The 26,607-nt window shown below is 52.6% G+C and overlaps 13 protein-coding genes across 13 annotated transcripts; 5 read left to right on the top strand and 8 right to left on the bottom strand.

The window, feature by feature from the left end:
* Positions 1 to 357: 357 nt before the first annotated feature.
* VTP21DRAFT_8095 (uncharacterized protein) lies at positions 358 to 853 on the top strand (the record flags this gene model as incomplete). Its single annotated transcript, XM_069398908.1, has 4 exons — positions 358 to 385; positions 453 to 493; positions 564 to 688; positions 763 to 853. 4 exons carry the CDS (start codon positions 358 to 360, stop codon positions 851 to 853), a joined length of 285 nt encoding a protein of 94 aa, XP_069245958.1.
* Positions 854 to 1,184: 331 nt separating this feature from the next.
* Positions 1,185 to 2,775, top strand: VTP21DRAFT_8096 (uncharacterized protein; the record flags this gene model as incomplete). Its single annotated transcript, XM_069398909.1, has 6 exons — positions 1,185 to 1,295; positions 1,357 to 1,488; positions 1,554 to 1,730; positions 1,805 to 2,044; positions 2,118 to 2,479; positions 2,553 to 2,775. 6 exons carry the CDS (start codon positions 1,185 to 1,187, stop codon positions 2,773 to 2,775), a joined length of 1,245 nt encoding a protein of 414 aa, XP_069245959.1.
* Positions 2,776 to 2,993: 218 nt separating this feature from the next.
* On the bottom strand, positions 2,994 to 5,276 carry VTP21DRAFT_8097 (uncharacterized protein; the record flags this gene model as incomplete). The annotated part of the gene is made up of 5 exons (XM_069398910.1): positions 2,994 to 3,515; positions 3,591 to 4,687; positions 4,748 to 5,062; positions 5,170 to 5,184; positions 5,258 to 5,276. 5 exons carry the CDS (start codon positions 5,274 to 5,276, stop codon positions 2,994 to 2,996), a joined length of 1,968 nt encoding a protein of 655 aa, XP_069245960.1.
* Positions 5,277 to 6,286: 1,010 nt separating this feature from the next.
* Positions 6,287 to 7,367, bottom strand: VTP21DRAFT_8098 (uncharacterized protein; the record flags this gene model as incomplete). The annotated part of the gene is made up of 2 exons (XM_069398911.1): positions 6,287 to 7,112; positions 7,189 to 7,367. 2 exons carry the CDS (start codon positions 7,365 to 7,367, stop codon positions 6,287 to 6,289), a joined length of 1,005 nt encoding a protein of 334 aa, XP_069245961.1.
* Positions 7,368 to 7,839: 472 nt separating this feature from the next.
* On the bottom strand, positions 7,840 to 8,739 carry VTP21DRAFT_8099 (uncharacterized protein; the record flags this gene model as incomplete). The annotated part of the gene is made up of 4 exons (XM_069398912.1): positions 7,840 to 8,184; positions 8,265 to 8,332; positions 8,417 to 8,579; positions 8,656 to 8,739. 4 exons carry the CDS (start codon positions 8,737 to 8,739, stop codon positions 7,840 to 7,842), a joined length of 660 nt encoding a protein of 219 aa, XP_069245962.1.
* Positions 8,740 to 9,411: 672 nt separating this feature from the next.
* On the bottom strand, positions 9,412 to 9,624 carry VTP21DRAFT_8100 (uncharacterized protein; the record flags this gene model as incomplete). Its single annotated transcript, XM_069398915.1, has 1 exon — positions 9,412 to 9,624. The coding sequence occupies one exon, from the start codon at positions 9,622 to 9,624 to the stop codon at positions 9,412 to 9,414; it is 213 nt and encodes a 70-aa protein (XP_069245963.1).
* A 231-nt stretch (positions 9,625 to 9,855) lies between these two features.
* On the bottom strand, positions 9,856 to 10,257 carry VTP21DRAFT_8101 (uncharacterized protein; the record flags this gene model as incomplete). Its single annotated transcript, XM_069398916.1, has 1 exon — positions 9,856 to 10,257. One exon carries the CDS (start codon positions 10,255 to 10,257, stop codon positions 9,856 to 9,858), a length of 402 nt encoding a protein of 133 aa, XP_069245964.1.
* Positions 10,258 to 10,341: 84 nt separating this feature from the next.
* VTP21DRAFT_8102 (uncharacterized protein) lies at positions 10,342 to 11,241 on the bottom strand (the record flags this gene model as incomplete). Its single annotated transcript, XM_069398917.1, has 4 exons — positions 10,342 to 10,399; positions 10,474 to 10,728; positions 10,824 to 11,076; positions 11,172 to 11,241. 4 exons carry the CDS (start codon positions 11,239 to 11,241, stop codon positions 10,342 to 10,344), a joined length of 636 nt encoding a protein of 211 aa, XP_069245965.1.
* Positions 11,242 to 11,596: 355 nt separating this feature from the next.
* VTP21DRAFT_8103 (uncharacterized protein) lies at positions 11,597 to 18,014 on the top strand (the record flags this gene model as incomplete). Its single annotated transcript, XM_069398918.1, has 3 exons — positions 11,597 to 13,075; positions 13,165 to 14,637; positions 14,727 to 18,014. 3 exons carry the CDS (start codon positions 11,597 to 11,599, stop codon positions 18,012 to 18,014), a joined length of 6,240 nt encoding a protein of 2,079 aa, XP_069245966.1.
* Positions 18,015 to 18,645: 631 nt separating this feature from the next.
* VTP21DRAFT_8104 (uncharacterized protein) lies at positions 18,646 to 21,028 on the bottom strand (the record flags this gene model as incomplete). Its single annotated transcript, XM_069398919.1, has 12 exons — positions 18,646 to 19,198; positions 19,304 to 19,398; positions 19,463 to 19,480; positions 19,596 to 19,605; positions 19,699 to 19,816; positions 19,935 to 20,102; positions 20,171 to 20,243; positions 20,309 to 20,425; positions 20,501 to 20,578; positions 20,644 to 20,671; positions 20,740 to 20,891; positions 20,963 to 21,028. The coding sequence occupies 12 exons, from the start codon at positions 21,026 to 21,028 to the stop codon at positions 18,646 to 18,648; spliced, it is 1,476 nt and encodes a 491-aa protein (XP_069245967.1).
* A 783-nt stretch (positions 21,029 to 21,811) lies between these two features.
* On the bottom strand, positions 21,812 to 23,023 carry VTP21DRAFT_8105 (uncharacterized protein; the record flags this gene model as incomplete). Its single annotated transcript, XM_069398920.1, has 1 exon — positions 21,812 to 23,023. One exon carries the CDS (start codon positions 23,021 to 23,023, stop codon positions 21,812 to 21,814), a length of 1,212 nt encoding a protein of 403 aa, XP_069245968.1.
* A 303-nt stretch (positions 23,024 to 23,326) lies between these two features.
* On the top strand, positions 23,327 to 24,384 carry VTP21DRAFT_8106 (uncharacterized protein; the record flags this gene model as incomplete). The annotated part of the gene is made up of 3 exons (XM_069398921.1): positions 23,327 to 23,656; positions 23,721 to 24,003; positions 24,074 to 24,384. 3 exons carry the CDS (start codon positions 23,327 to 23,329, stop codon positions 24,382 to 24,384), a joined length of 924 nt encoding a protein of 307 aa, XP_069245969.1.
* A 943-nt stretch (positions 24,385 to 25,327) lies between these two features.
* VTP21DRAFT_8107 (uncharacterized protein) lies at positions 25,328 to 26,115 on the top strand (the record flags this gene model as incomplete). Its single annotated transcript, XM_069398922.1, has 2 exons — positions 25,328 to 25,726; positions 25,801 to 26,115. 2 exons carry the CDS (start codon positions 25,328 to 25,330, stop codon positions 26,113 to 26,115), a joined length of 714 nt encoding a protein of 237 aa, XP_069245970.1.
* Positions 26,116 to 26,607: the final 492 nt, after the last annotated feature.

Below are 26,607 nucleotides of genomic sequence, written 5' to 3' on the forward strand. Positions count from 1 at the left end.
AGCTCCGATACAGCAAATATTTTTGACAGCCATCTTTTCAAATTTTAGGAGTATTGGATGATGATGATGGTGGAAATGAATCTAAAAATAAAGGAATGAAAGCGTATAGAATAAAAGTTGATGGAAAAGAGAGGTGTCAAGCTCCGAAAACGATAAAAATAAAATATTAATTCTTTCAGGGGTCTCCTAGTATTGGTTTTCTGAAATTGCTCCATGTGGCACAGCAACCTAAATATTATCCTAATCCTCAACTAATAGCTCTCGACCTATCAACCGTATGTTAGTTCATTTTCAACTACTCGGCTAGCTTGTAGTCCTTGTCCACACGGGTTATTTCGAACATACAAAGCTGATTTAATGTCCCATCTTCAATCGTTCGTCGATCGTAAGTATCTGCACTGGAACCATTTTTTCATCACGACAATGAACCAACTCATTATTGCGCTGTTTAGATGTGGTCAGTATTATTACATGCGATGGTCGCGTTCTGGTAGTAAGTAGACTTGTTCCGCGTTTTTCCACGGCAATACGGGACTTATAAACCGAAAAATCTGTAAATCTAGGGCACTCTAAAGGGTTTCGACCAGATCACAAACATTATCCTCGATAAATGCCATGAGCGCGTATATTCTCCAGAGGGAACTGAGATTTTACCGCTAGGGCTCTATTTAATTCGTGGTGATAATGTGTGAGTGACTAATTCTAGAACATCCTAGCTTGATGCAGCCTTATAACGGCTATCTATATGCGCTTTTATATTAGGTCTGTGGTTGGCGAGCTAGACGAGACAAAAGACGGTGAAATTGATCATGCCAGCATCAAGGGGGAGCCCCTTTTGCCTATCAAAATCTGAGCAAAATATAAAAGATAACAAAGTCATATCGAGAGAAAGAGGACGTTGCTATCGCATCAATTCTTTATTTTGCTCATGTTTGATTGAAATTTTAATGCTCTCTATGCGTCAATCATTTTTATCTTTGCCTTATTTCTTTGCTTCCTACTCTTTCACGAGCATAGCCCTTATGCCTGTCATATAATGTCGAAATACAGCTCTCTTAGATACAATCTCCTCAATGTAAAAACAATGGCGCTCCTCCTCGTTTCACTGGAAAAGGTGGCAAAAAAAAACAATATTTCTCCCCTATCCCAATTTTACGCTATTTTTAACCCTTCCCAATTAAATCATGTTGGAGCGCAATCATATACGTGAGCTTCTTGATGTCTCCCATTGGCACTATAAAAGTGAAGGAAATGCTAGCATTGCGCTTTCTTATGTTGGAATCTCGCCCGAATTTGTGAGCTGCTGGATGTATTTACTTACTCAAAAAGTGCATCCTATTAATTGGATATGATTAGAATGGGGTCGCAATGCGCGTAAGAAAAGCGATGGAGGATCCTACTGAGGAAACTGACGAGCCGGAGGAGAATGCAATGATTTATACTAGTGCTATCAGTAACCTGATTGGAACCGATTATGTTGGCGATTCAGTCAGTATCTTTGTTTTACTTTTCCGGCCAGACATTAGCTAGAGTTCCATGATCTCCACTTGTAGAAAATTCTTAGCGTTACGCCTGAATTCCTGGCCGCTCTCGCACAGAACATAGAGCCTCACAGGCCCGAACACAGACTTCATAAAAGTGTTCAGACACAGCGGGATCATGCCGCGCTGGTTCCTGACCACACCATCATCTCCAATGGAACTGGTCCAACTATCGCTTTTGAAATCAAGGTAAAACTTTGGTGCTGCTATTTCAATAGAGTCATATGCTTTTGGTCGTGCTCACACTCAACTTTCAACCAAAGCCCAAGTGGGGATACCTGCCTTCCTCGCCCTATATAGAGAATGAGATCAAGAGACGCACCTGTCGTTTTTGTATGCATCAGTACCTGAAAAATCCCCAAGGTGGCCTCAGCAGCTTCTGCCCGCTGGATCTCTATTCCCAGAATGCTGATAGAATGAGGGAGGCTCTAGAGAACATTTTTGAGAAGCCGCAAAACAATTTGAAAGTATTTGTAGATGGACAGGTCATGAAGAGTATCGATGTATGTGCGAGAGCCTTTTACCGCTGAAGAATAAGGGCAAAACTTAACTGCATGCTTTGCGTTGATGCTCTAGGATCTAGAAAAGTGGGGCATCACGAGAGAAGAAGCCAAAGAGCTCCTGGTCAGCATTCTACTGCAGGAAGGAATCCTTCCGCGCCTTAAGCACCTACAGAGCTCGCTTGATCCTCTTGGAGTAGAAGCCATCGCTTCGCTCTACGCGCGCCATTCGTTTTCTTCCCTCCCTGAGCCTACCCTCGACGAATGGCGGCACACCATCGCACAATACATTGAGCGAGGCAAGACGGCCAGAACGTTGGCGACCTTGGATCAAATTGAAGAGGAAGAGGCAAAAGCATGGGTAAGGGAGTTTTTGCTCGCTGCCACCATCAAAGATTGCTCTATCATGATTGCGATTCGAGGAGCAACGGACGCCAAGTAAGTCTCTTTGCACTATTCATAGACTTAAGGAACGCGTTTACCATCCCCAATTTTCCATGTGGAACGGTAGGGAAAATCCGAAAGATGCACAACAGCTCTTTCCCGACAATGTACGCCACCTCTCGTGGCAGCCCACTTCCACTCATCTAGCCAAAACGCATTTTGTTTATAAGGTGCGCGTGCTTGATCTCGATCCAAAGCCATGGAGCCGTGTGCCCTACTATCTAGAGCAGGATAGGAAAATTGTGGGCGCCTTCTTAGAAAAGGGGGCCGAGAAGTCCTGCATTGAGTAGCATTTCATCCTCATGAAGTGTAGCCATGTTTATAATAATAAGACTTTATTGATTTTACTTTCACCTATTTATTTTTTTTTGGAAATTGATGCCATAAACTAATATATCCACCCGAAAACTTTACCTACTACAAAAAAAATACTCTCGTGTATAATCTTAAAACAAGAAGCAAAAAGTTTTGAAAAACTTTAAAAAACAAATTGATATGTTTTGACACCTTAGTCCACTTCCTCAATCGTAGGCCCGGAATCACCGCCCTCACCCGGGAATCCACCCGGTGCACCGCCAGGGGCCCCACCAGGGAATCCTCCAGCCGCACCAGGCATACCTCCAGCTCCGCCGGCTTGCCCATACAGCTTCATCATGATGGGGTTGGCCATTGCTTCAAGCTCTTTCTGCTTGTGCTCAAATTCATCCTTCTCCGCCTCCTGGTTCCCGTCGAGCCACGAGATCGTTTCCGCAACCGCATCCTCGAGTTTTTTCTTGTCGTCGGCATCCAGTTTATCCGCAATCTTCTCATCGTTCACCGTATTACGCAGATTGTAGGCGTAGGATTCCAACGCGTTCTTCGCCTGGATTCGCTCAGCGGCAGCCTCGTCCTCGGCCTTATATTTCTCGGCTTCAGAAACCATGCGCTCAATGTCCTCCTTCGAAAGTCGACCCTTGTCGTTAGTGATGGTGATCTTGTTGGAGCGCCCAGTAGTTTTATCGACAGCCGACACGTTCATAATACCGTTGGCCTATGAGGAGGAGGGATCGAGTTAATGTCCGCCCATATTGTTTCGATCACAGACACAAAAAACACAATATCTTACATCCACGTCGAACATCACTTCAATCTGGGGAACTCCACGAGGGGCAGGCGGGATGCCTGTCAACTCGAATTTGCCCAGCAAATTGTTGTCTTTGGTGCGAGCACGCTCCCCTTCGTACACCTGAATCAACACGCCAGGTTGATTGTCCGAGTAGGTGGAGAAAATTTCCGACTTCTTGGTGGGGATGGTGGTGTTGCGCTTGATCAGCGTGGTCATTACGCCACCAGCGGTCTCGATACCGAGGGAGAGAGGGGTGACATCAAGCAAGAGCAAGTCCTGGGTCTTCTCTGAAGTGTCCCCGGAGAGGATAGCGGCCTGGACGGCAGCACCGTACGCGACCGCCTCATCAGGATTAATGGATTTGCATGGCTCCTTTCCGTTGAAGAAATCGGAGACCAGCTTTTGAATTTTAGGGATACGGGTAGAGCCACCAACCAGCACAATTTCATGGACTTGTGCCTTGTCGATCTTCGAGTCGCGCAGCACCTTCTCCACCGGCTCCAGGGTGGCCCGGAACAGATCGGCACAAAGTTCCTCGAAACGTGCACGAGTGATGGAGGTATAGAAATCGATGCCTTCGAACAATGAGTCTACCTCCAGCGTGGTCTGAGTGGCCGATGAGAGGACGCGCTTTGCTCGCTCACAAGCAATTCGGAGACGACGCACGGCACGCGCGTTACCCGTGATATCCTTTTTGTTTTTACGCTTGAACTCCTGGATGAAGTGGTTCACCAGCCTGTTGTCGAAATCCTCTCCGCCAAGATGAGTGTCTCCGGCGGTCGCTTTAACCTCAAAGATGCCCTCCTCGATTGTCAACAATGACACATCGAATGTGCCACCTCCCAAATCGAAGATCAACACGTTCTTTTCCCCGCTCTGGCCTTTCTTGTCGAGACCGTAGGCAATTGCGGCAGCGGTCGGCTCATTAATGATACGCTGCACATTCAAGCCGGCAATCAGACCAGCATCCTTTGTGGCTTGACGTTGCGAGTCGTTAAAATAGGCGGGCACAGTCACCACCGCATTGGTGACCTTTGTGCCGAGATAGGCTTCCGCAGTTTCTTTCATTTTGACAAGCACCATGGATGAGATCTCCTCTATAGAGAATCATGGTTATTCATGAGTCGCCCTTCACGAACCTATTGAGGAGTGCTTACCAGGAGTGAACTGTTTTTTCTCTCCTTTAAACGCCACTTCAATAAAAGGCTTGCCGCCCTTGTCAATGACTTTGAATGGCCAGTGCTTCATATCGGACTGGACCTCGGGCTCGTTGAAGCGACGCCCAATAAGACGTTTCGCATCAAAGACTGTGTTCTCAGGGTTCATAGCAGCCTGATTCTTCGCGGCGTCGCCGATTAAGCGCTCCGAGTCCGTGAACGCAACATATGAAGGCGTAGTTCGGTTACCTTGGTCATTGGCGATAATTTCGACACGGTCATTTTGCCATACTCCAACACAGGAATACGTCGTGCCTGAATGGATACATCAGTCCATGATAAATTCAAGTGGAATAAAAAGGAATGTAAGCAAATAAGCCGATATTCATATTTAGAGCCAGGTTACGACGATAAAAACTTACCCAAGTCGATTCCAACTACATGGGAAAAAAAAGTGAGAGATGCAATGAGTGAATGTCGCGTTTCTACTGTAGAACTAAGGCAACTTACTAGATTTCTCCGCTGGCATGGTTTGTCAAACACTTAATTTTTTGGTTCACAAAAACTATTAATTATTTTAATAATGGGGAAAGGGTGCTAAGGTGGCCACGAAGAAAATTCAAAGGGCGCACTTTTCGAAGACGAGAGAAAAAATTGAAAAATTTCAGGGTGTGACGTATTTTGAAACTGCGCCCTCCCGAGTTAGGTTACGAAAAAACTAACCATTGTTCATCCGAGAGCATAGAAAGCACAACATATTTCAGACTATAATCGAAGTCTTGACATATTTACGTAGACAAGCAAAACTCGCCTCGCCATGAGCTTGGCTGATAGGGAGGGAGTTTTGCCAGCACAAGGAGACTGATTATGTTGATTTCGATGAAATTGGTTGCTAAATATCTTCCAGCCGTTTCTTGTCTAGTGGATAAGGATTCCATCCTAAAGGGCGCTTTTAGTGTACGCCAAGCATGTTCGAACTGCCACAACCCTACCAGATGTAATAAATGGTAGTTATTATATTAAAAAATGGATATTTGCTGCTCGCTCGATATACGGCCAATCTATTATGATGCGCTTGCCGAGAAGATTCTAATTCGGCAAAGAGGCCCAAGCGTAAAAATATCACTGAGGACTAAACAAATGGCTCTGGCGCATCCACTTAGATACTCTCAAATTTATCCTCTACCATTACGCAATAGGTTTTTTTATGTCGGGATATGGTATTCACATTCGCCTTGTTATGAATAAAGTAATATATACTCTATATTTGTACTTTGTTGTACGCTCGTGCTTCTTATGGATTTTATACTGTGCTAAGAAAACTGACTTTTCTCCGATATTTGACGTAGATAATCCATAGCTGGACTGCAAAAAAGGAGCCAATAGCTTGATTGAACAAGTCAGGTATATATGTTATATTGTGAAATAGAGTCAACATGAAAATTAATATGAGAACAGATTCTCAATGCAAACAATCTGAAATTTGCAAAAGAAAATTTTACAAGAGATTGGCAACAATAAGCGTTCGAGTGCTCTACATCAACCATGACCCTCCCACTCTCCTGATGCGAGTTTGCCCCGATCCCACTCTCGAATTTTTGGATAGACACCTTGTTTAGTATCCACCTCGTCCTCGCTGCTCTCTTCCCTCTCTTCTTTCTTCCTCTTTTTCTTCTTTGACTTCTTTTTCCTTTTCTCTCCCTTCTCTTTCCTAGATTTCTTCTCTTTCTTTCGCTTTTTCCGCCGTTTCTCGTCCTCGCTTGTCTCACTCTCCTCCTTTTTGGAATTCGTTCCGATCGTTTTCTCAAGATCTTCCAGATTTAATATATATCCATCCGAATCTAAGCGAGCCGGATCGACGTCCTTGGTAGGGTCATATTCTTGGGTAAAATAGCGGTCCATTCGAGATCCTCCTATGGTGCCACGACCACGAACGGTTGCTGTGGACGAATAAGTTGAATCACGAGAGGGCTGATTAGGTGAGTAGAAAGGCGAGCGGGAGCGTGAACGAGAATGAGAACGAGTGCGCGAAGAATGACGTGAAGAGTAGCTTGAAGATGAGTGCGACGATGAACATGAAGATGAACGTTCGCTCCTTCTTCGCCTACTCTCCCGCGATCTTGGGTGTTTTCTTGATTTCCGCTCATTTTCTGAATGGGCATTTTGATGTCGAGATTGCGGCTCGATGCGTTCCGGAGAACGAAAGGATCTTAAACCCCTTAATCTTATGCGAGCATCTGAGTCAGAATACTCCCTTTTCCTCAAGGCGCGCTCTCGCTCTCGCTCACGAGTTATTAAGGCCTGATTATGGTCGTCCGTTTGCTTAACGATATTTATGAGAAACCGCTTGTTCATCCTAGTTGGCCTATGCAGTAATACAGAAAAGCATATTAGTTGTCCAAATCAACATTCTCCAGGTCGAATCTCTTGTATCCATCTACCCTCCCCTACCCAGAAATGCTCCTACTCCCTCTGACTGATACCGCCTCTCACGATTCCTCGCCTCTTGTAGTATCAGGTCGGCAACCTGCTGGTCGAGATCCATCGAATCCTGATCATTGGGCTGAGTAACGAGTTTATTTACCACACGATCAAGAGCCGATTTAGTGCGATCCTCCATGATTCACTTTTGGTGGAAAGCTCCAGGGGGAGCAAATAAAATAACGAGCGCTTATCTGAAATTTTCTGAAACTTTCACAATCCATGCAAGTTCATGTTTTCTCACAACAACAATAGGGCCCCTTCCTATCCCTATCCTAAAGCTTGCGGTTGCGTATCATAATAAGCGCATAGCAATGCATACGATATCTGGACGCAATAACCTGGGAGCCAATATGGTGTAGTTGAGCCTCCAGTCTCTTTTACTTTATACTAAATTCAACCCTACATCTGCAATCTATAACAGGATTTAGATCTCATGAGTAGAAGAGATTTTTGGACAGACCGGGATGATGTATCTTCAATAAAAATAGAAAACTATATAAGTTAGATTATTTTAATGGCACAAATTCACAAGTATTATCGGTTCATAAAAGAATAAATAAATAGAGTCCATCGACAATAGTAGGCACACGAACAATCTAGGACGCCCTCTACTTTTGTTTCTTCTCATTTTTCTTTTCCTCCTCGAGCTTCTTTTCCGCCTCCAAGTGGGCCTTTAGCTCTTCTTCTGTCTCTAGTCGTTGTTTCGGGGTCACGTAGGCTGCCAAACTCCCCTCAGCAGACTTGAAGGGCCGTTCAAGTGAGAGAATCGCTCGCCTACCCCAGAAATGAATCTGGACCACTTTATGTGTGAGAATCCCCCGTAGTGGAAGGAACATCTGGAAAATGAGGGGCTGGACGTAACCCCATTTGTAGTGAATGAACGCGACAAGCGCTACGCTGAGCACGGCCTGTTTAGCAAGATAAGAAACGTGGCCGAGATCATAATCCATGTTCTACGAAGAGATCAAACAAGTTTCAGTATTATCATTAGGGGATGGATGAAAGAAAAATAGCAAGGGAGGGGCTACGTTACAGTGGTGACAATAAGATATCTTTCCCTCAGCCCGGGCCTAGTTTCAATGTATCTTAGCTGGGTTGTATCTGCACAAAAAAAAAAAATAAAACAAATACACATATCTCCGGTCAGTCTCATCACTACCGAAAGCCACAATACGGAATGTCTACCATTTTTTTTCAATATGGACATGTACAGAACCAAGCAAAAGGCGATAATGAATAGCTGTGATATCACCCATGAGATACGCACTCCCAATAGAGCGGAAGGATTAGAGGTGTCAATTAACTTCGTGAACTGAAAGATAAGGAATGTGAAGAGTAGATCCCACATCTATTGAAATTAGCCGAGATCGGCCGTGAATGGTTATGGAGTAATTTGACGAAATTAAGCAACATCAGAGACTCACGGGACCCTTTTTCTTGGATGCCTGTGTCTCGGGAGAGGAATCATTGTTGGCAGGCTGTGCTTGATCTACTGATAATTCGGGCATTTTCAATAAATTCTTTCCGTATGAAGATGAAAATGAATTATAAAATGTAATAGAGGTACTCAAATATACAAAAGTTTAAACTCCACAAAAATCTCACGCGAATTTAACCTAAGCACTTGAAGTATTAGCAACTCGACAAGTCGATTCGGTTTGGCAATAGATGCTATCATCCTCTAAGTTCAGTAGCAAGATGATTGGATGGAAATGCTTCAATCATCGCAACCACACTGATCTGATCTCAATTTACTATTTATTCAATTGCATTCATTGCAACTTGTTAAGAATGGTCATTAAATTAGCTCATTTCATTCCTTGATCTACGCAATTTTAATCAAAAGGTAGAGTCTAATTTCGCCATTTTAAATTTGGCGATATCTTCTCTACATCGCAACCGTCTGACTCATGGTTAAAAGCACAGATGTTGCAAATTAACATGCTCCATGCTCTCATATTTATGTTAAATGCTGTTAAAAGCGTCGGGAACAATCTGGAGACCCATTTCTAACGCCTAATCCACTCGCTTCTTTGGTATGTTTTGTTCAGGCGCCTTTTAATTTTGATCGAGATTTGTCTCCTTGAAGTTGGTGAGATGTGCAGAGATCAATGCAAGCACAATAACGCGGCTGCTCTGGGCCAGGCTCAATCAAGATAAAATTCGAAGATCATATGTCCCTAATGAGCCTCCCGAGGACAAGTCCATGCGGGGTGCAACCAATGGAAACACGCTAGGTTAAGGTTACAAAACCAAGCCTCTGCATAATGGGACTGTGAAAGCCGCATAACCATTGGGCACAGGGAGCCAGCGGGATTTGGATTTGCCAGGATAGCTTTATCTTGTGAAAATTCGGGAGCTGTCAGAGCAGACGACACAACGAAAATGCCCATGGACAGGGGTAAGGTTGTGGCTTGATAAGCGCTCGGTATTATAAATGTTTATCCACGCAGCCGATCCAATCCAGGCATATGAGTGCGGTCGGGCATTTGCTGATGCTTATCTTTTCCGAGTCTATTTCGTTCACAGGAGCTGTCCACCCCTGCCGTTTCCTCGCTGAGCCTGGGGACTATCAAGGACAGCACAGTTTAGTTCATTACGTATTGCCGGCATGAAATTGCCATTCATGGCTCCACTGTTATCAACTCCAATCTGTTCATGGGGGACTCGCGGAACTCATACGAGCTCGGCCTACTGAGTCGGCTATGCAGCCTTAATTCTTGATCCACAGAATACGCCGTCCGATATGCCGAGTATTCATTGATATGCAGATCAACTCCCCCTTTGCACTCAAAGGAGGAATTGAGCCCATTGTAATAGTATTGCTGCATTGAGGGCGGTATTCTTCCATTCATTGACGCTTGTTTAGCCGCCGTGGAAACCAGGAAGCCCTCGAGAAGCAGCATAGGACAATTGCGGTGCTTGTACCCTATGTCCAAGGCAAGCACAAGAAAGGGTTTGGCATAAGCCACCTCCTCTGGTTCAACTGGACGGGTTCTAGAGCGCAAGCTGGTTCGTCTTATCATTGCCCCGCTTTCCCCACGTTGACCTTATTGCTCCCTTCATATTGTGGTGGGAAAGAATTCAGGATTGGAATGGCCGGAATGGATTTAGCAATTGGGTTGAGATTCATCACACTCTAACTCTGATAATGGGATCGAGACGAGTCTTTATTGGCCAAGGTTTCGAACACGTTCCCTTAATACCCCCTAACTATAACCTTCCTTATGTAAGAAACATACTCTCCCACCACCCTTGAGCTTACCGCTTGTGAGAAAATCTCCATTCCATCTAGCGAGGCCACACACCCCAAGGCGCGGTCAGTGTTGAGCGGATCTGAGGAATGTCCATATAGAAAGGATCTCCCGCGCACTATACCGTCTCCGGGAATGGCCGGAGAGCATGCTCCCAGACTCATTCTGGAGGCGGGCAGTACGCTTGCCCAAGGTTGTTTTGCCGTGGGTAGATGCACGCGCATCACCATCTGCCAAGCTGTGCTAAAAAAGCTCGTTTGAGCAAGCTGGATCTCGATTCCCTATTATGGGGCCCCCGGCCATCTAATGGAGAGAGTCTTTTGCTTTTGTTTGTTTACAGGGCCGGAGCTCCAAGGTATGAGTGGCCACCCCGTCCAGTGGATGAGGTTGGTCTGAAGACGCCCAAGATGGTGAATCCCGATCTAGGGGCCAGGCGGGCTGATCCTAGTGGATATTGTTTAAAAACATTGCATTTGCCGCAGCTCACGGGAACAAGGCTGCCCCGATCGCGCAGGCCAGCGTGGGCCGAGGAGGGAGAGGGAAGGGAGGCTTCGACCCGACCCGCTTGTTTTATCAGCGCGATCTGGTGGACTCATCGTGTATAGATCGCAATCTGTCCAAGCTCCACGCTTGATTGAACAGATTATCTCCAAATTAAAGTTTACTAAGATATTATCTTGTCATGCCTGGCATGTGATCACGGACGGCGCTGATTGGCCGATAAAGAAGAGCAGTCAACCGCAGATTTCCGTTCATTTTCGTTTCGCTTGATTTAAGTAATTTTTTTTCTTTTTGGCACAAGTTATAAAACCCCCTCGCTTATCTCCCCTCGTTCCCTATCTTGGTCTGCTCTGCTCAGCTTTGGCGAAAAGTGCGGTTTGTCTCGAATTCCTCTTTTCACACTTTTTTTCTTTGTGTACACCGAACTCTCTTCCTCTCACTCCAGGCCTTCTCCCCCAATACCCCACTCTGCCAACTCCCCTCTCCCAACTTTAATCCCGCGGTTGAATTCTGCACTAGCCATCTGATTGATCCCATCCCTGAAAAGAGATTAACCCTCATATAAAACAGTCATCCAAAAAAGATTAAGCTAATCCCTCCGCAAAAGAGTATGAACACCTCCTGGGCCGAAGCCATTCCTCCTGCACAGGGACTCTACGACCCCGAATACGAAAAGGACGCCTGCGGCGTGGGCTTTCTAGTCCAAATAAAGGGAAAGCGCTCCCATAAGCTGCTAAAGGATGCAAGGGGCGTCCTCTGCAACATGACCCATCGTGGGGCCACCGGCGCTGATCAGCGCGATGGGGATGGTGCCGGGGTCATGACGGGAATTCCGCACGCCTTCTTCCTTATGGAAGCCCAGCGCTTGGGTTTCCACCTGCCCGAGGAGGGGCACTATGCCGTGGGCAATCTATTCATGAAGCCGGATGCCGTCGACGAGTGCCGCAAGACCTTCGAAACATTGGCCGCCGAGCTTGGGCTGAAGGTGCTGGGCTGGAGGGAGGTGCCGAGGGACAATTCCATCCTCGGGCCCGCCGCAGGCGCAAAGGAGCCCGCTGTGGTGCAGCCGTTCGTCATCGTCGACCCCGCCCATTCCGCATTCGATGAGGCCTACTTTGAGCGCCAGCTATACGTCCTCCGGAAATATGCTACACGGACGATCTCGGCGCGCAAGTGGTTCTACATCTGCTCCCTTTCCAACCGCAACATTGTATATAAAGGTCAGCTCACCCCGAGCCAGGTCTACTCCTACTACTACGATCTCGTCAACGTCCACTACACCACCCACTTCGCCCTCGTGCACTCGCGTTTCTCCACAAATACCTTCCCGTCCTGGGACCGCTCGCAGCCAATGCGATGGTGCGCCCACAACGGCGAGATCAACACCCTCCGCGGAAACAAGAACTGGATGCGGGCGCGCGAGGGCGTCATGCGCTCCGACAAGTTCGCCGACGAGCTGGAGAAGCTGTACCCGATCATCGAGGAGGGCGGCTCCGACTCCGCCGCCTTTGACAACGTGCTGGAGCTGCTGGTGGTCAACGGCGTGCTCTCGTTACCAGAGGCAGTGATGATGATGGTCCCGGAGTCGTGGCAGAATAACCCCCACATGGAGCCCGAGAAGCGGGCCTTCTACGAGTGGGCCGCCTGCCTGATGGAGCCATGGGATGGGCCCGCCCTCTTCACCTTCTCCGACGGGCGCTACTGCGGAGCCAACCTGGATCGAAACGGTCTGCGGCCCTGCCGATTCTACATCACCACGGATGATCTCATGATTTGCGCATCCGAGGTGGGGACGATGTATCTTGATCCGGAGACCGTGGTGCAGAAGGGCCGCCTCCAGCCGGGAAAGATGCTTCTCGTCGACACCGTGGAGGGTCGGGTGGTGGACGACCGCGAGCTCAAGATGAAGGTGGCATCGCGGGAGAACTTCACCAAGTGGGTCAGCGACCAGCGCCTCTCCCTCAACGCCATTGTGGAGCAGATTGGCAAGCAGGAGATCGTGCTGGACGAGACGAGCATTTCTCAGGACCCACGGCTGAGGGCGTTCGGATACACCTTTGAGCAGCTGAATTTGCTCATGCTACCAATGGTAGGCCACCCATGGGGATTGAACTCTGGTACTCTGAAACCCTCGACTGATCCATTCTCTTCCTTTTTTTCCCCCCTCCTCCTTTTTAGGCCGACGAGGGCAAGGAAGCCCTTGGCTCCATGGGCAACGACGCCCCACTCGCGTGCATGGCCACCCAGCCCCGTCTCATCTACGACTACTTCCGCCAGCTCTTTGCCCAGGTCACCAACCCGCCCATCGACCCCATTCGCGAGGAAATAGTCATGTCCCTGGAGTGCTACGTCGGCCCCGAGGGTAACATCCTGGAGATGATGCCTGAGCAGTGTCACCGCCTAGCACTACCCTCGCCCATTCTCTCCGTTCCCGAGCTGGAGGCAGTGAGGCATATCGATCAAGTGTACCCAAGCTGGCGGGTCACCACCATTGACATCACCTTTGACAAGAGCGAGGGCGCGGACGGTTACCGATACGCGCTGGAGAGAGTATGCGAGGAGACGTCCCGCGCAATCCATGACGGCTACAAGGTCGTGGTGCTTTCGGACCGCGCGACCTCACCCGACCGAGTCGCCATCTCGTCGCTCATTGCGTGCGGGGGCGTGCACCATTACCTTGTGCACAACAAGCAGCGTAGCAAAATTGCTCTCTTCATCGAGACCGCAGAGGCGCGCGAGGTGCACCATGCATGTGTGCTGCTGGGGTACGGGGCCGACGCCATCTGCCCCTATCTGGTCATGGAAGCCATGCTCAAGCTCCACCGCGAGGGAGCCGTGCGGGAGGGGATGACCCCGGACAAGCTCATCAGCAACTACAAGAAGGCGTGCTGCAATGGTATCCTCAAGGTGATGTCGAAGATGGGCATTTCCACCCTCCAATCCTACAAGGGAGCGCAGATCTTCGAGGCCCTCGGCGTGGACGGCAGCGTGATCTCGCGCTGTTTTGCGGGGACTGCATCGCGCGTGAAGGGAGTTGGATTTGACATCTTGGCCGCGGATGCTATTGCCTTCCACGAGCAAGGGTATCCTTCCCGCATCGTGGAATCGCCCCCAGGGCTTCCGGAAAGCGGTGAATACCACTGGCGTGATGGGGGCGAAGCACATGTGAATGATCCCACCGGCGTGGCCAACCTTCAAGACGCTGTGCGCCGCAAGAACCAGTCCGCCTACGCGGAGTACTCTCGAAACATGCACGAGCAAATTAAGCGGTGCACGCTGCGTGGCCTGCTCGACTTTGCATTCGACCGTGCCAAGCCGATCCCGCTGGAGCAGGTGGAGCCATGGACGGAGATCGTGCGGCGTTTCTGCACGGGTGCCATGTCCTATGGGTCTATTTCGATGGAGGCGCACTCGACCCTCGCCCTGGCGATGAACCGTTTGGGCGGCAAGTCCAATACGGGCGAAGGAGGCGAGGATCCCGAGCGATCCAAGCCGTTCGCCAACGGAGACAGTCTGCGGTCTGCCATTAAGCAGGTTGCGTCGGGAAGATTCGGCGTTACCTCCTACTATCTATCCGACTCGGATGAGCTGCAGATTAAGATGGCGCAGGGCGCCAAACCCGGCGAGGGTGGAGAACTTCCTGGGCACAAGGTAAAGTTTCTATTCCCGATGGGTATACACTAGTCTGAGAAGCTTGGTATTCATGGTTTGAAACTCTTCCCCCCCCCCTATGTTGACAGGTGTCCGAGTCGATTGCAAAAACACGCAAATCGACGCCGGGAGTAGGATTGATCTCGCCCCCTCCTCACCACGACATCTACTCGATCGAGGACTTGAAGCAGCTCATCTACGACCTAAAGTGTGCGAACCCGCGGGCTCGTGTGTCCGTGAAGCTAGTCTCAGAGGTGGGGGTAGGTATCGTGGCTTCGGGTGTCGCCAAAGCCAAGGCCGACCACATCCTCATCTCCGGACACGACGGAGGAACCGGCGCCTCTCGCTGGACGGGTATCCGCCACGCTGGGTTGCCTTGGGAGCTGGGCCTTGCCGAGACACACCAGACCCTGGTGTTGAACGATTTGCGTGGGCGTGTCATTGTCCAGACTGACGGGCAGATTCGCACGGGCCGCGACGTGGCCATCGCCACGCTATTGGGCGCCGAGGAGTTCGGTTTTGCTACCACGCCCTTGATCGCGCTCGGGTGTATCATGATGCGCAAGTGCCACTTGAACACCTGCCCCGTCGGCATTGCGACTCAGGATCCGGAGCTGCGGAAGAAGTTCGAGGGCCAGCCTGAACACGTGGTCAACTTCTTCTACTATGTGGCCGAGGAATTGCGTGAGATCATGGCCAAGCTTGGGTTCCGCACGCTGAACGAGATGGTTGGTCGTGCGGATCTTCTGCGCGTCGACGACTCGTTGCGCACCGCGAAGACGGCCAATCTCGACCTGTCCCCAGTGCTCACGCCGGCCTTCACCTTGCGCCCCGGCGTGGCAACCTGCAACGTGAAGAAGCAGGACCACAAGCTCTACATCCGCCTCGACAACAAGCTGATCGACGAGGCGGAGCCCGCGCTCACGCGCAAAGAGCGCGTGCGCATCGATGCCGAGGTGGTGAATACCGATCGCGCCCTGGGCACCACCCTTTCGTGCCACGTGTCGAAGCGGTTCGGCGAAGAGGGGCTGCCCGACGATACCATCCACGTGCGGCTTACGGGCTCTGCGGGCCAGTCTTTCGGCGCCTTCCTAGCCAAGGGCATCACGCTTGAGCTGGAGGGTGATGCCAATGACTACGTCGGCAAGGGGCTGTCAGGCGGGCGCATCGTGGTCTATCCTCCAATGGGGTCGCGATTCCGCTCGGAGGCGAACATCATCGTGGGCAACGTGTGCCTGTACGGTGCCACCTCGGGGGTTGCCTTTTTCCGGGGCATTGCCGCGGAGCGATTCTGCGTGCGTAACTCGGGTGCAACCGCCGTGGTTGAGGGTGTTGGTGATCACGGCTGCGAGTACATGACGGGCGGACGTGTCGTTGTGCTTGGCGAGACCGGTCGCAATTTTGCGGCAGGCATGTCGGGTGGAATTGCCTATGTGCTCGACCTGGACCGCAAGTTCAGCGAGCGGTGCAACTCGGAGATGGTGGAGCTCGAGACGGTGAACGCAGACGAGGAGATTGCGTTCGTGCGTGGCCTCATTGAGGACCACCGCCGCTACACCGGATCGGAGATTGCCGACCGAGTGCTCAAGGAGTGGTCGCGCTACCTGCCCAAGTTCGTCAAGGTAATGCCCACCGAGTATCGGGCGGTGCTGGAGGCCCAGCGCAAGTCCCAAGAGGCGGAGGCGAAGACCAATGGCGTCGTGCAGAACGGGAACGTGGACGTGAGCGCAGAGGCCGAGGAGGCGAAGAAGCAGCTCGAGCCTGAAATCCAGGATGTTGAGGACGCGGCCATGGACGACGCGACCTTCGCAGCGCGCATGGGTAAGCTTGACAAGGTCCGCGGATTCATGAAATATAAGCGACGTGGCGACCCCTATCGCAACCCGCGCAAGCGAGTCAAGGACTGGCAGGAGCTGTCCAACCGGCCCTCCCCCGCACAGCTGCAGGTCCAGGCGGCCAGATGCATGGACTGCGGTGTGCCGTTCTGCCAGTCGGACACCGGCTGCCCCATCAGCAACGTGATCCCCAAGTGGAACGAGCTCGTGTACAAGGACCAGTGGCGCCAGGCCCTCGACCGCCTCCTGTTGACCAACAACTTCCCCGAGTTCACCGGCCGAGTGTGCCCGGCCCCATGCGAAGGCGCCTGCGTTCTAGGGATCAACGAGGCGCCAGTGAGCATCAAGAGCATCGAGTGCGCGATCATCGACCGCGGTTTCCAGGAGGGTTGGATGGTGCCTCGACCGCCCTTGAGCCGCACCGGCAAGCGGATCGCCATCGTTGGGTCAGGCCCTGCCGGTCTAGCGGCGGCGGATCAGCTCAACCGCGCTGGCCACCTGGTCACCGTGTATGATCGCAATGACCGCATGGGTGGGCTGCTGATGTATGGCATTCCGAACATGAAGCTCGACAAAAAGGTGGTGCAGCGTCGCCTGGATCTTATGGCGGCCGAGGGCATTCGGTTTGTGCCCAACGCCCACGTGGGGGTCAACGTGGATGCGGTGCAGCTGCGAGCCGAGAATGACGCGGTTGTCATGGCCACCGGCGCGACGTGGCCCCGTGACCTGCGCATCCCAGGGCGCGAGTTGGCGGGCATTCACTTCGCCATGGAGTTCCTGCAGGCGAACACCCAGAGCCTGCTGGACTCGGAGCTTGCCGACGGCAAGTACATCAGTGCGAAGGGTAAAAAGGTCATTGTGATCGGCGGCGGTGACACTGGCTGTGACTGCATCGGAACGGCACAGCGGCACGGCGCCGCCTCCATCGTCAACTTCGAGCTACTCCCTCAGCCGCCCGTGACTCGAGCCGAGGACAACCCCTGGCCAACCTTCCCGCGGGTGTTCAAGCTTGACTATGGGCACGAGGAGGTGCGCGTCCACACGGGCCGCGACCCCCGCGAGTACTGCATCATGACCAAGTCGTTCGTTCCCACCCCCGACGGGAAGGGCATCCAGGCGCTGCGCACGGTCCGCGTGGAATGGACCAAGGACGCCGCGGGAAGATGGCAGATGGCGGAGGTGCCGGGGTCTGAGCAGGAGTTCGAGGCCGATTTGGTGCTGCTGGCCATGGGATTCCTGGGGCCCGAGGAGGCGGCACTCAAGCAGCTAGGCGTCAAGCAGGACTCGCGCTCCAACGTGCAGACTCCCAAGGGAAGCTATGCCACCAATTTGGAGGGTGTGTTTGCGGCCGGCGATTGCCGCCGCGGCCAGTCGTTGATCGTGTGGGGCATCAACGAGGGCCGACAGTGTGCCCGCGAAGTGGACCGGTACCTGATGGGCAATACGTTACTCCCCGTGACGGGAGGCATCCAGCAGCGAGTGCTGGAGAAGGTGGTGATGCAGCCCGTGCAAGACGGGGTCATGGTTGGGGCTTCCCGCTGAGGACTCCCCACCGGCAGCTCCCATTAGACAGCCTTTTATATATATAGCAAAACAGCCAAAAAAAAAACGGACACTTTTTTTCTTTTCAAAAGGATACTTTTTAATTTATTATCGATTTTTTTTGGAGAATGTACTTGGAGATTTCCACATCTTTTATTGTGTATATTTTGATATTAATATATATATATACTTACATGCATACATATATATTTAAGCTCTTTATTTGAATCTCTTGAATAATAAATCTGCCTTTAATAGTACCTCGATGGGTGTCCCCCTCTGATTGAGCCCTCGCTCAAACTCCTCAAGTAGGATTCCAACTTTGAAAATGTTGGCAGCCCGTGGCCATTGCAGGAATGCTTTCCTATTTTCTTTAGAGCCCAGGTTTGAAGCCCACGAGCAATAGGAGAGGGGGTGAAGGGAGGGGAGGGGATTTCTGCTTGTTCCACTGGCAAAAATAGAGATATAATGAAATATATATTCGGTTTTTCGGGTACATAGATATAGGGTTTTCACGCAGCCCCTCTACACTGAAACAGACATAGACTAAATGGGGGAGGGGGGGGGGGGCACAGACAGCGCTAGTCGGGCTAAACACACGATTCTAGGAAAAGAAAAGAAAAGGGGACGATCAGCACACGCCGCTGTCCCTGACGATGTAGGGCGCCTCCTCCTCGCCGGCCTCGGAGTCATTCTTGAACTTCTTCCTGAAGGCGAGCGTGGCGTTCTTGAGCATGGCCCAGCGCCGGGATGCATCTCGCTTCGCGTAGATGGCCTTGATGTCCAGTTTGTCGAGCAGCCGCAGAGCCGCCATGATGTCCTTCACGAGCAGGTCCGCGCGGTGCCGGGCAAAGTCCTCGCGGATCACCACCCGAAGCACCTTGATCTTCTCGGCCTTGGGGGGGAGCGTGTACGCTGGGATGATCCACCCGCGCTCGCGCACCCGGGACGCGACATCGAACTCGTCGTACTTCTGCTCGCCCGCCAGGCTGAACACCACCACCGGCAGGCCGTTGTTCAGGTTCGAGAGGATCCTGAACCGGCCGGTGCGCTTGAGGCAGTGGGTAAAGTACTCCGCGTTCATCATCAGGTTGCGCATGATAGACGTGAACCCTTTCCTTCCGAGCCGAATCAGGATGTAGTACTGGGCGATGATCGGGCTCGCGCTCTTGGTGAAGTTAAGGCTGCACCGGGGGAGCAAGGGGGGGGAGGGGGGAATAAAAAGAGAGAAGCGAGAAGAGTGAGGGTCAACTTTACAACACAACCTACTGCCATGAGTGAGAGTTTACGTGAAGGAGGCCTGATCGGTTCCGAGGTAATTCACCTTGAAAATGAGATCTTCGGGAAGATACGTCTTATCACGAAAGAGCACCCATCCAATACCCTAAAGAGCAGGTCCTGTCACTTGAGAGTCATCAACTCCATCCGAAATGGTTTTATGGACTTACGGGAAGGCAGAGGCCATACTATCCCATCCGCATCGAAATAATGGTCAGAAAAAAAAGCGAAGGAGGAGGAGGTGTTAGTTAGTCAAAAGAAGACGATAGCTCGAGAGGATTGGATGGGTCATCCCAGCCCTACCTTGTGGCCACTTTAGTTTTTCGGGCAAAACAGGGATAGAAAATGGTTAGTTAAATACGCCAACTTATTCTCTTCCTTCCCCCATAGCCTCTCTTTCAATTACCTGACGTTGATGCTGCTCACCAAAGGCAGCCGGAAGTCCCACTCGAGGCCGGGTTTAATAAAGGGGACAACCATTCCGCCACTGGCGGCATCGACATGAATTGGAACGTGCAACAGCCCTTTCTGGGTCATCAGATCGTTCAGGCCCTTGACATCCTCATATTCACCTACAAGCACGGAAATCCTTCTAGTCTCTCTCTGTCTGTCAAGGGAGGGGAAGATGGCCGCGGCCCCTACCTGTCATCGTGCTCCCTAGGATAGAGCACACCCCTATCGTGTTCTCGTCGATGAGCTCCACGACTTTTTCCGGCGTGGCAATGTAGGTGGTTTCGGTCAGATAGACAAACTTCATCTCTATCTCAAGGTAGTTGGCCGCCTTTTCCCAGCACACCTGTACATTTGCGCCTGGAGATAAGACGGCGCATTAGAGCTAAGCAAGAGGGGAGACAGAGAAATGACTCGGTGGTACTGACCCATGACGATATTCGGTTTGTCGGTGGGTTTGCCCTGTTCGCGCATCCGGTGTTGCCAGCGGCGCTTCATTGCCTGCGTTCATTACGGACGTTTATTAGGTTATAAAGTCAAGCCAATAAAGCCAGTGTGAAGATTACCAAGACGGCAAGCATGATTGCCTCGCTCGATCCCACAGTGCTGACGCCCAAAGCCTCCGACTGCGGATCGTTCATGGGCGCGTGGAACAGCCGGCCGAGCATGTTCACGCATCGATTCTGCGAGAGGAGGTCGCAAATATAAGCCGGGGGTGGGATTAGGATTTAACTCCAGCAGGGATACACTCGCATTACCTGGAGCTCCACCGAGATCGGGTACTGCTCAAAGTCGATAAAATTCTTGTTGTTATTTTCCGCTATAAGCTTCTCGGCCTACTTGGGTGGCAAAGGGTTGAGGCGCAAAGGTCCAGTTCACTCAAAACAAACCGTATACTAGCCTCCTCTTCCATGTAGGTCGTCACGAAGCTAATCCCATGGCATACATTAATGATTCAGATCCATCTTACGCACTATTTACTCTCCATGGGTATTACCTGGCTAGGTTGAGAGCCGGCGTTCCGTCGAGGGCGAGCTCGTCCTTGATAAATTTGTAGGCAACACGGGGAGGCATCTCGTCCTCGGGCATTTCGTAGCGGGGAACCTCGGCAATGGCCCACCTGGTGCCGTAGACGGTAGAAGAGTAGACCTTGTGGAAAGAGAGAACACATGGAATTCAGAATGCGAGCAGAGTTGGAGCCCTAGCCATTGGTACCCTACCTCGCTGTTCTCCTCTTCTCCGTGTTCGAGGCGAGCATCACTGATAGTGTGGCTGACAAAAACCATCTGGAAACAAATGCTTTGGGGATGACGGTGCACAGCGCAGCCAGGAGAGTAGCGGAAGCAGGAAGGGAAGGGCAGGGAGAGGCTTTAAAAAATTTACCGGTGGCGGCAAACTACCCGTGATACAGAGGTCTTGCGTACTTGATCACTACCCCTTTTCTGGAGAAAAATCTCGGAGGCTATTTAAGGAAACGCGCTTCTTCATGAATTTCCCCGTTTATGATTAGCACTGGTTGAGCCGGAATTCTTGGCAGCAGGAGGCATTCCACCACACACGCGGGCTGGGCGGAGCGCCCCAATCCCAACTAATAGCCGGCCCCACGGCGCCGACTTGGTCGCCGTCTCTTAGGGGGACCGCCATTACTAGGCCTCTGTTCTCCCTCACTGTCTCATCTGACTTAACCCTATATGAGCACGGATAAGGTGCGTCACGAGATGCGGCCTCCCGGGCCTTTGTGTAGGAGGGAGGAGGAGAGAGGCTGATCCCTGGGGGGCTTAGCTTCCGCCATTTCACGTAGTTTTCAGGAAAAACTGGGGAGCCACAGGAGAAAGAGCCCCGTTTATTCTCTTGAATAAAAATCTTAAATGGCCTTTTCTCTCTCTCCCTCTAAAAAAAGGAGAGAGGGGCCGATTCTCCAAGGTTGGAAAAAGGATCTGATTCTAGAATGGCCTTTCCGGCCTGCTTCTGCCTGGCAGAGCTTAATAAGCGATACTTGCAGCGTGAGAGAAGACGTGTCTTCATTCGCCCTCACACTGTATATAAATATATCCCAAAACACACCGGCACTAGCAAAACACCCGGATGCCCGGATCTTTGACCTCTACGCGCAATACTTCCCCCGCCGGCACCTTGCCGAACTTGCCATCCAGACATACCCTAGTCTTGCGTTTCATGCGGACTTCCATCCTGCGGGCCTTGTAGTAGCTCTCGCTCAGCATCGCCACGTGCTGTCCTTGAGAAACCTTGACGAAGGCGGCCCCCATGGTCTTGCGCGGGGCGTCCACCGCCAGCACGTCCATCCACATGTCCGACGGGCTGGCCAGGGGCGTGATGCAAAATCCGCGCTCCAGCGAGTGCTGCTTGGTCGCCACAAAGTACACGAACTTCCCATTTGGCACGGCCACCTGCTCCTCTTCCTCCTCGCCGAACACCATGTCGCCCGCGCCGGACGGCGCCTTTGCGAGCTGGCGCACGCCCGCGAGGGACAGGTCTCCTACATAGCGCCGGTACAGAAGAAACTGAATCCGGCCCGCCACGAGGTAGGATTTGCGCCCGAACAGCCACCGGAGACGGTCGCCCAACCACACGACTTGGCAATGGAAGCCAAAGCTCACCACCATAAAAGCCCATGTGCTCCATCGGCCCGGGCATTCAGCATGCATCGCGAGCAGGGGGCGTGTCCTACCGCGCAGAATGCGGGCACATGCACTGGCGACGGTCGTGAGATCCAACGACAGAGCGAGCGCATTGCCTGTTCCCGTGGGGATGATTCCAATGCGATGGACGCGGGAGGGTAAAAGGGCATTGAGGATGTCGTGGAGCGTGGTGTCTCCAGACATCACAATAAGGGCGTCCTCGGGATCGGGGGAGAATGAGCTCAGCGCCTGGCGCGTGGTTTCTGCAAACGTGTACGCGACCCGGGCCATCTTGAGCATCGGCTCCACGGTCTCCTCCCACACTCGCTTGCCATTCCCGCCCCCAGCGACAGGATTCAAGAGGACGTGGAAGCGAGGAGGCTTCGGTGGGAGAGTGCCGGCGATCGCCGTGAACAACGCGTCGTCCCCATCGCATTGACTGAAGTCGAGCCGCTGCACCCTATCGCTGACAAAGAAGAGGAGGGTAGCGTCGGAGGCGGAGCGGTGCACCGCAAACAGGCCGTCGAGTGGCCAGCGCTCAACGGGCTCAGGGGGCGAAGTGGCGATCTGCAGCTCCTCCGCGGTGAGGCTCAGGTGGACATATTGCCCTTGGTAATAGGCCCCGCAGGACTCCGTGTGCATCTTTCCTTTCCCTATCGGAAAAGCTCGGGGGGAGGTTAGGAGGGGAGGAGAAAGCTGGAATTCCGGGATTTGGCAAAGCCTCCACCCATTATCTGTATCTGGTTATGCAAGGCCCCGGCGATCCTTCCACCCTGTTTCCCCACAATAGTCATCCCTTCGTTATTTGGACTAAACGTGTTTTATATGCCCCTCCCTGTCCCCTGAGCGTTTTGCTTGCCCCTCCATTCCCCCCCTCTATTCCCCCTCCCTTCCGAATTCTATTCTCCATTCGTTAATTAACCCTCTAATATCCCCTCTCTAATCATGTCCACCGCAGAGACCCTCCCCTCTCCGCATGCCTCCACGGTGTCGCTAGCCTCCACCTACTCCCTCTCGTCGTACACGTCCACCTCCACATTCTGGCTGCCCCACATCGCCACCACCGTCTCCGCCAGCATCGACTTCCACCACCGGTACAAGGCCCAGGCCAGCATTCGTCGCCGCAAGCTCTCGCACTTTTTTGGCGACCATCCGCCCCTCGACATCTGCGTGCGCGAAATCGCCAAGGAGGGCCTGAAGGCGCTGCTGCAGTCCAAGCTCCCCCTGTGCTACTTCCTGTACAGCCTGCTCCAGGAATTCTCCAGCGAGAACTTGGTATGCATGCCATTGAGATGCCGCCCACGCATCCTACTCACGGCCCTTTTCTCGTTCTGTGTAGTTTTTCTTCATCGAGCTGGAGCAGTACGAGTCCGTTGCGTACAAGAGCCGCGCGGAGATGCTCGAGAACGCCTGGCGCATCTACCGCACGTACCTGAATGAATGCAGCCAGCTGGAGGTGAATGTGGATGCGCGGGTACGGCGGGCGGTGGTGGAGGAGCTTGAGGCGGGGGATGCGCTGCGCGCCTTCGACGAGGCCAAGGATGCGGTCTATGTGCTGTTGGAGAACAGCTTCTCCCGCTTTCTCAGGAGCGACCTGTTCGAGCAGATGGGCCGCGACATCGGTAAGTCGGTTGCCAAGTTTGTCTCTGCGAGGCCGGAGGGGGACTGACCGCTTGGCCGATCTCCCCATAGGGAACATGTCGATCCCGTATCCCCCCGACGCCGTAGACTCGGGGATCGAGCTGCTGATGAAGTACTTTGAGCGCCAGGAGGCCCTGTGCAGGTCCTCGCGCGCCGGCGAGGCGCCCTCGATTGAGCGCATCGACCTGCTGCGCTCCATGGTGCTCGGGTTCGTTCGCACGGTGCTGGGCATGACCCACGAGCGGACGCAGCGCAAGCGCTGGAGCGTGAGCCCCCCCTACCCGGACTCGGAGGCCGCTGCGGGCGCGGAGGGCCGGGTGCGAGACTTTTTCCGGCGGAGCAGCCGCGTGGGCCGAGTCTAGTCGCGCCGATAGGGCCTCCACCGCCGCGGGAGGGCGGTGGCATAGATATCCGCATGGAGAAACGGCCCATCCCTTACCCCCCCCCCCTTGCTATTCCAATAGTGCGCTTACATATTGCGGCTTCTGTGTCTTGCCATTGAGTACTGTGTATTGTTATCGATATCTATCCTGTTTCAGCTAGTGTTTTATGTAGTGGTTGTAATACTATCTTAATAGCATCGCCATCCGCATCATTTTATACTAATACGAATTATGGTTCCATTTCTTGTTCTCCCGGCCAAGCATGGAGGCCTTCAGGCGCATTGCCTGCAGAGCAAAAGAGCCGCGGGGCCACGAGTCGGCCCGCAGGAGGAGGCAAACGTGTGCAGCGATTCACTTGGCACGCTGCAGCTTGGGCCAAACGCGGCCCTGCGCACAAGGGGACAGAGCTGGCCCAGAAGGGGAGGGGAGAGGGGGGGGGGGGGGCATCGCCAGTGGGAGGCCTTGAGCGTCATTTCTCGCCACGCGACCAGATTGGTTCCCATCTCCAATAGCCTTCCCGGTAAGGAAAGGCGAGCGTTCGCGGTGGACAGGATAAGGTTAATTGATGGCTTTTAATCATGTTGCGGCCGGCCTGGGCCGCCAATCGGGGGCGGGCCAGTAGGGCTGCCATTGCTGGTTATGGGCATGACTTTCGTTATTGATGGGCAGCCCATTTTAGACTTTCTGCCGGTAGCAAAGTTCCATTTCCCCTATTGCCCTATAGCGTCGCGTGTTGTGTTATGAACGTGTGCAGACCGCTTTCACCCGCTGCTAGACTATATATATGCCCGCGAGGGGGCCTTCTTTTCCCCAGCGCGCGCCCTCCTCTCTCTCCCTCTCTCTCCCTCTCTCTCTTCCCCTCTCCCCCGTCATTGAGCTGTTTGGCAGAGCTATCTCTGCGCTCTGAATCCCGCGGCCGTCCATGAAGAATCCCCTGCCCGTGCCCATCCAACCCAAGGACTCGCCCTCCCCGCCCTGCTACACCTCATGCTTCCGCATCAATAGACACCATGGCGCCGATGAAGGAGAGATGCACTCGGCGCCCATGCACCTCAATCCAGCGCCTGCAGACTCGTCCCCATCCTCCATCTCCAGCAACTCCCCGCAGTCGTCGGCGCTGGCCCTGACCTCGACCTTCTCATCGTCCCCCCCCCATCCCAAACTGTCGACCGGCAAGCGCCGATCCTCCCATCTAACCTACTCCCTCCTTATAGCCGAGGCCCTGCTCGCGCAGCCCACGCGAATGGCACGGCTCAGCACCATCTACCGATGGATCATGGATCACCACGCGGAATTCCGGACTCCGGCCGCCGGCTGGCAGGTGAGGATTCGATCTGGCACACGCTCTCCGTCTTCCTCCCCCCTTTCTCACGCCGCTCATCTCTATTGCTCTAGAATTCCATACGGCATAATCTCTCCATCAACCGGCATTTCGTCCGGGTCACCCTGCCGCAGCGCGGCAAGGGGAACTTTTGGTCAATCCACCCGGACGCGGTGGAAACGTATACCCAGGCGTTGCAGACAGGACAGCGGCCGCGGCGTACACGATACCCCTCGCCCTCCTCTCCGCAGCAGCCGCTCTACCTTGCGCACCGCCACGAGCGGCTGCCCCCGCAGCACCCGCCGCCCGCCGCGCTGCAGGCGCCCGTGTTCCCCTGGCCGCCCAGCCAGGGGCGCAATGCTTTAAGAATTGAAAACTTACTGAATTGAGCTTCGTGCTGTTCGAATTGTTTTTCCTAAAGTGTACATACGCAAATCAGTAAAAAGACTAATCGTTATCATTGATTTACAAGCTTGGATGAACCAATCGAAACTAAGGGTCCTCCCCCCGATATGAAACCGCCGACGGTTTTTTGATTTATTTACAGCAGGCTCCCAATGCGGAGAAACTTTTTCAATTGCGGGATTTTTCGCCCGTCTCCTCGAATATGATTGAGAGGGTCATGCTCCTTTTTTCCCTCCAGGTTTCGTCCATGCTTTTCTCTCTCCTGCCCGGCTCCGCTTTTCCTCCCTCGGCCCTTGTCTCTGCCTCCTCTCCTTCCCGGCCCCTCCCTCTCTGCGCTCTCTGTATGCTTTCCTGCTGAACCCCCCCCCCCCCGCCTCCCACCACAGCCATGGCTTGCTCTTTGCCGCCCATTGCAACCCTCCTGGATTTCCCCTTCCCCAGGCTCCCGCCCCACAACCTGCCCTCGCCCTCCGACG

This window comes from Calcarisporiella thermophila (assembly GCF_041956535.1).
Source record: "Calcarisporiella thermophila strain CBS 279.70 unplaced genomic scaffold VTP21scaffold_36, whole genome shotgun sequence".
Lineage (NCBI taxonomy): Eukaryota > Fungi > Calcarisporiellomycota > Calcarisporiellomycetes > Calcarisporiellales > Calcarisporiellaceae > Calcarisporiella > Calcarisporiella thermophila.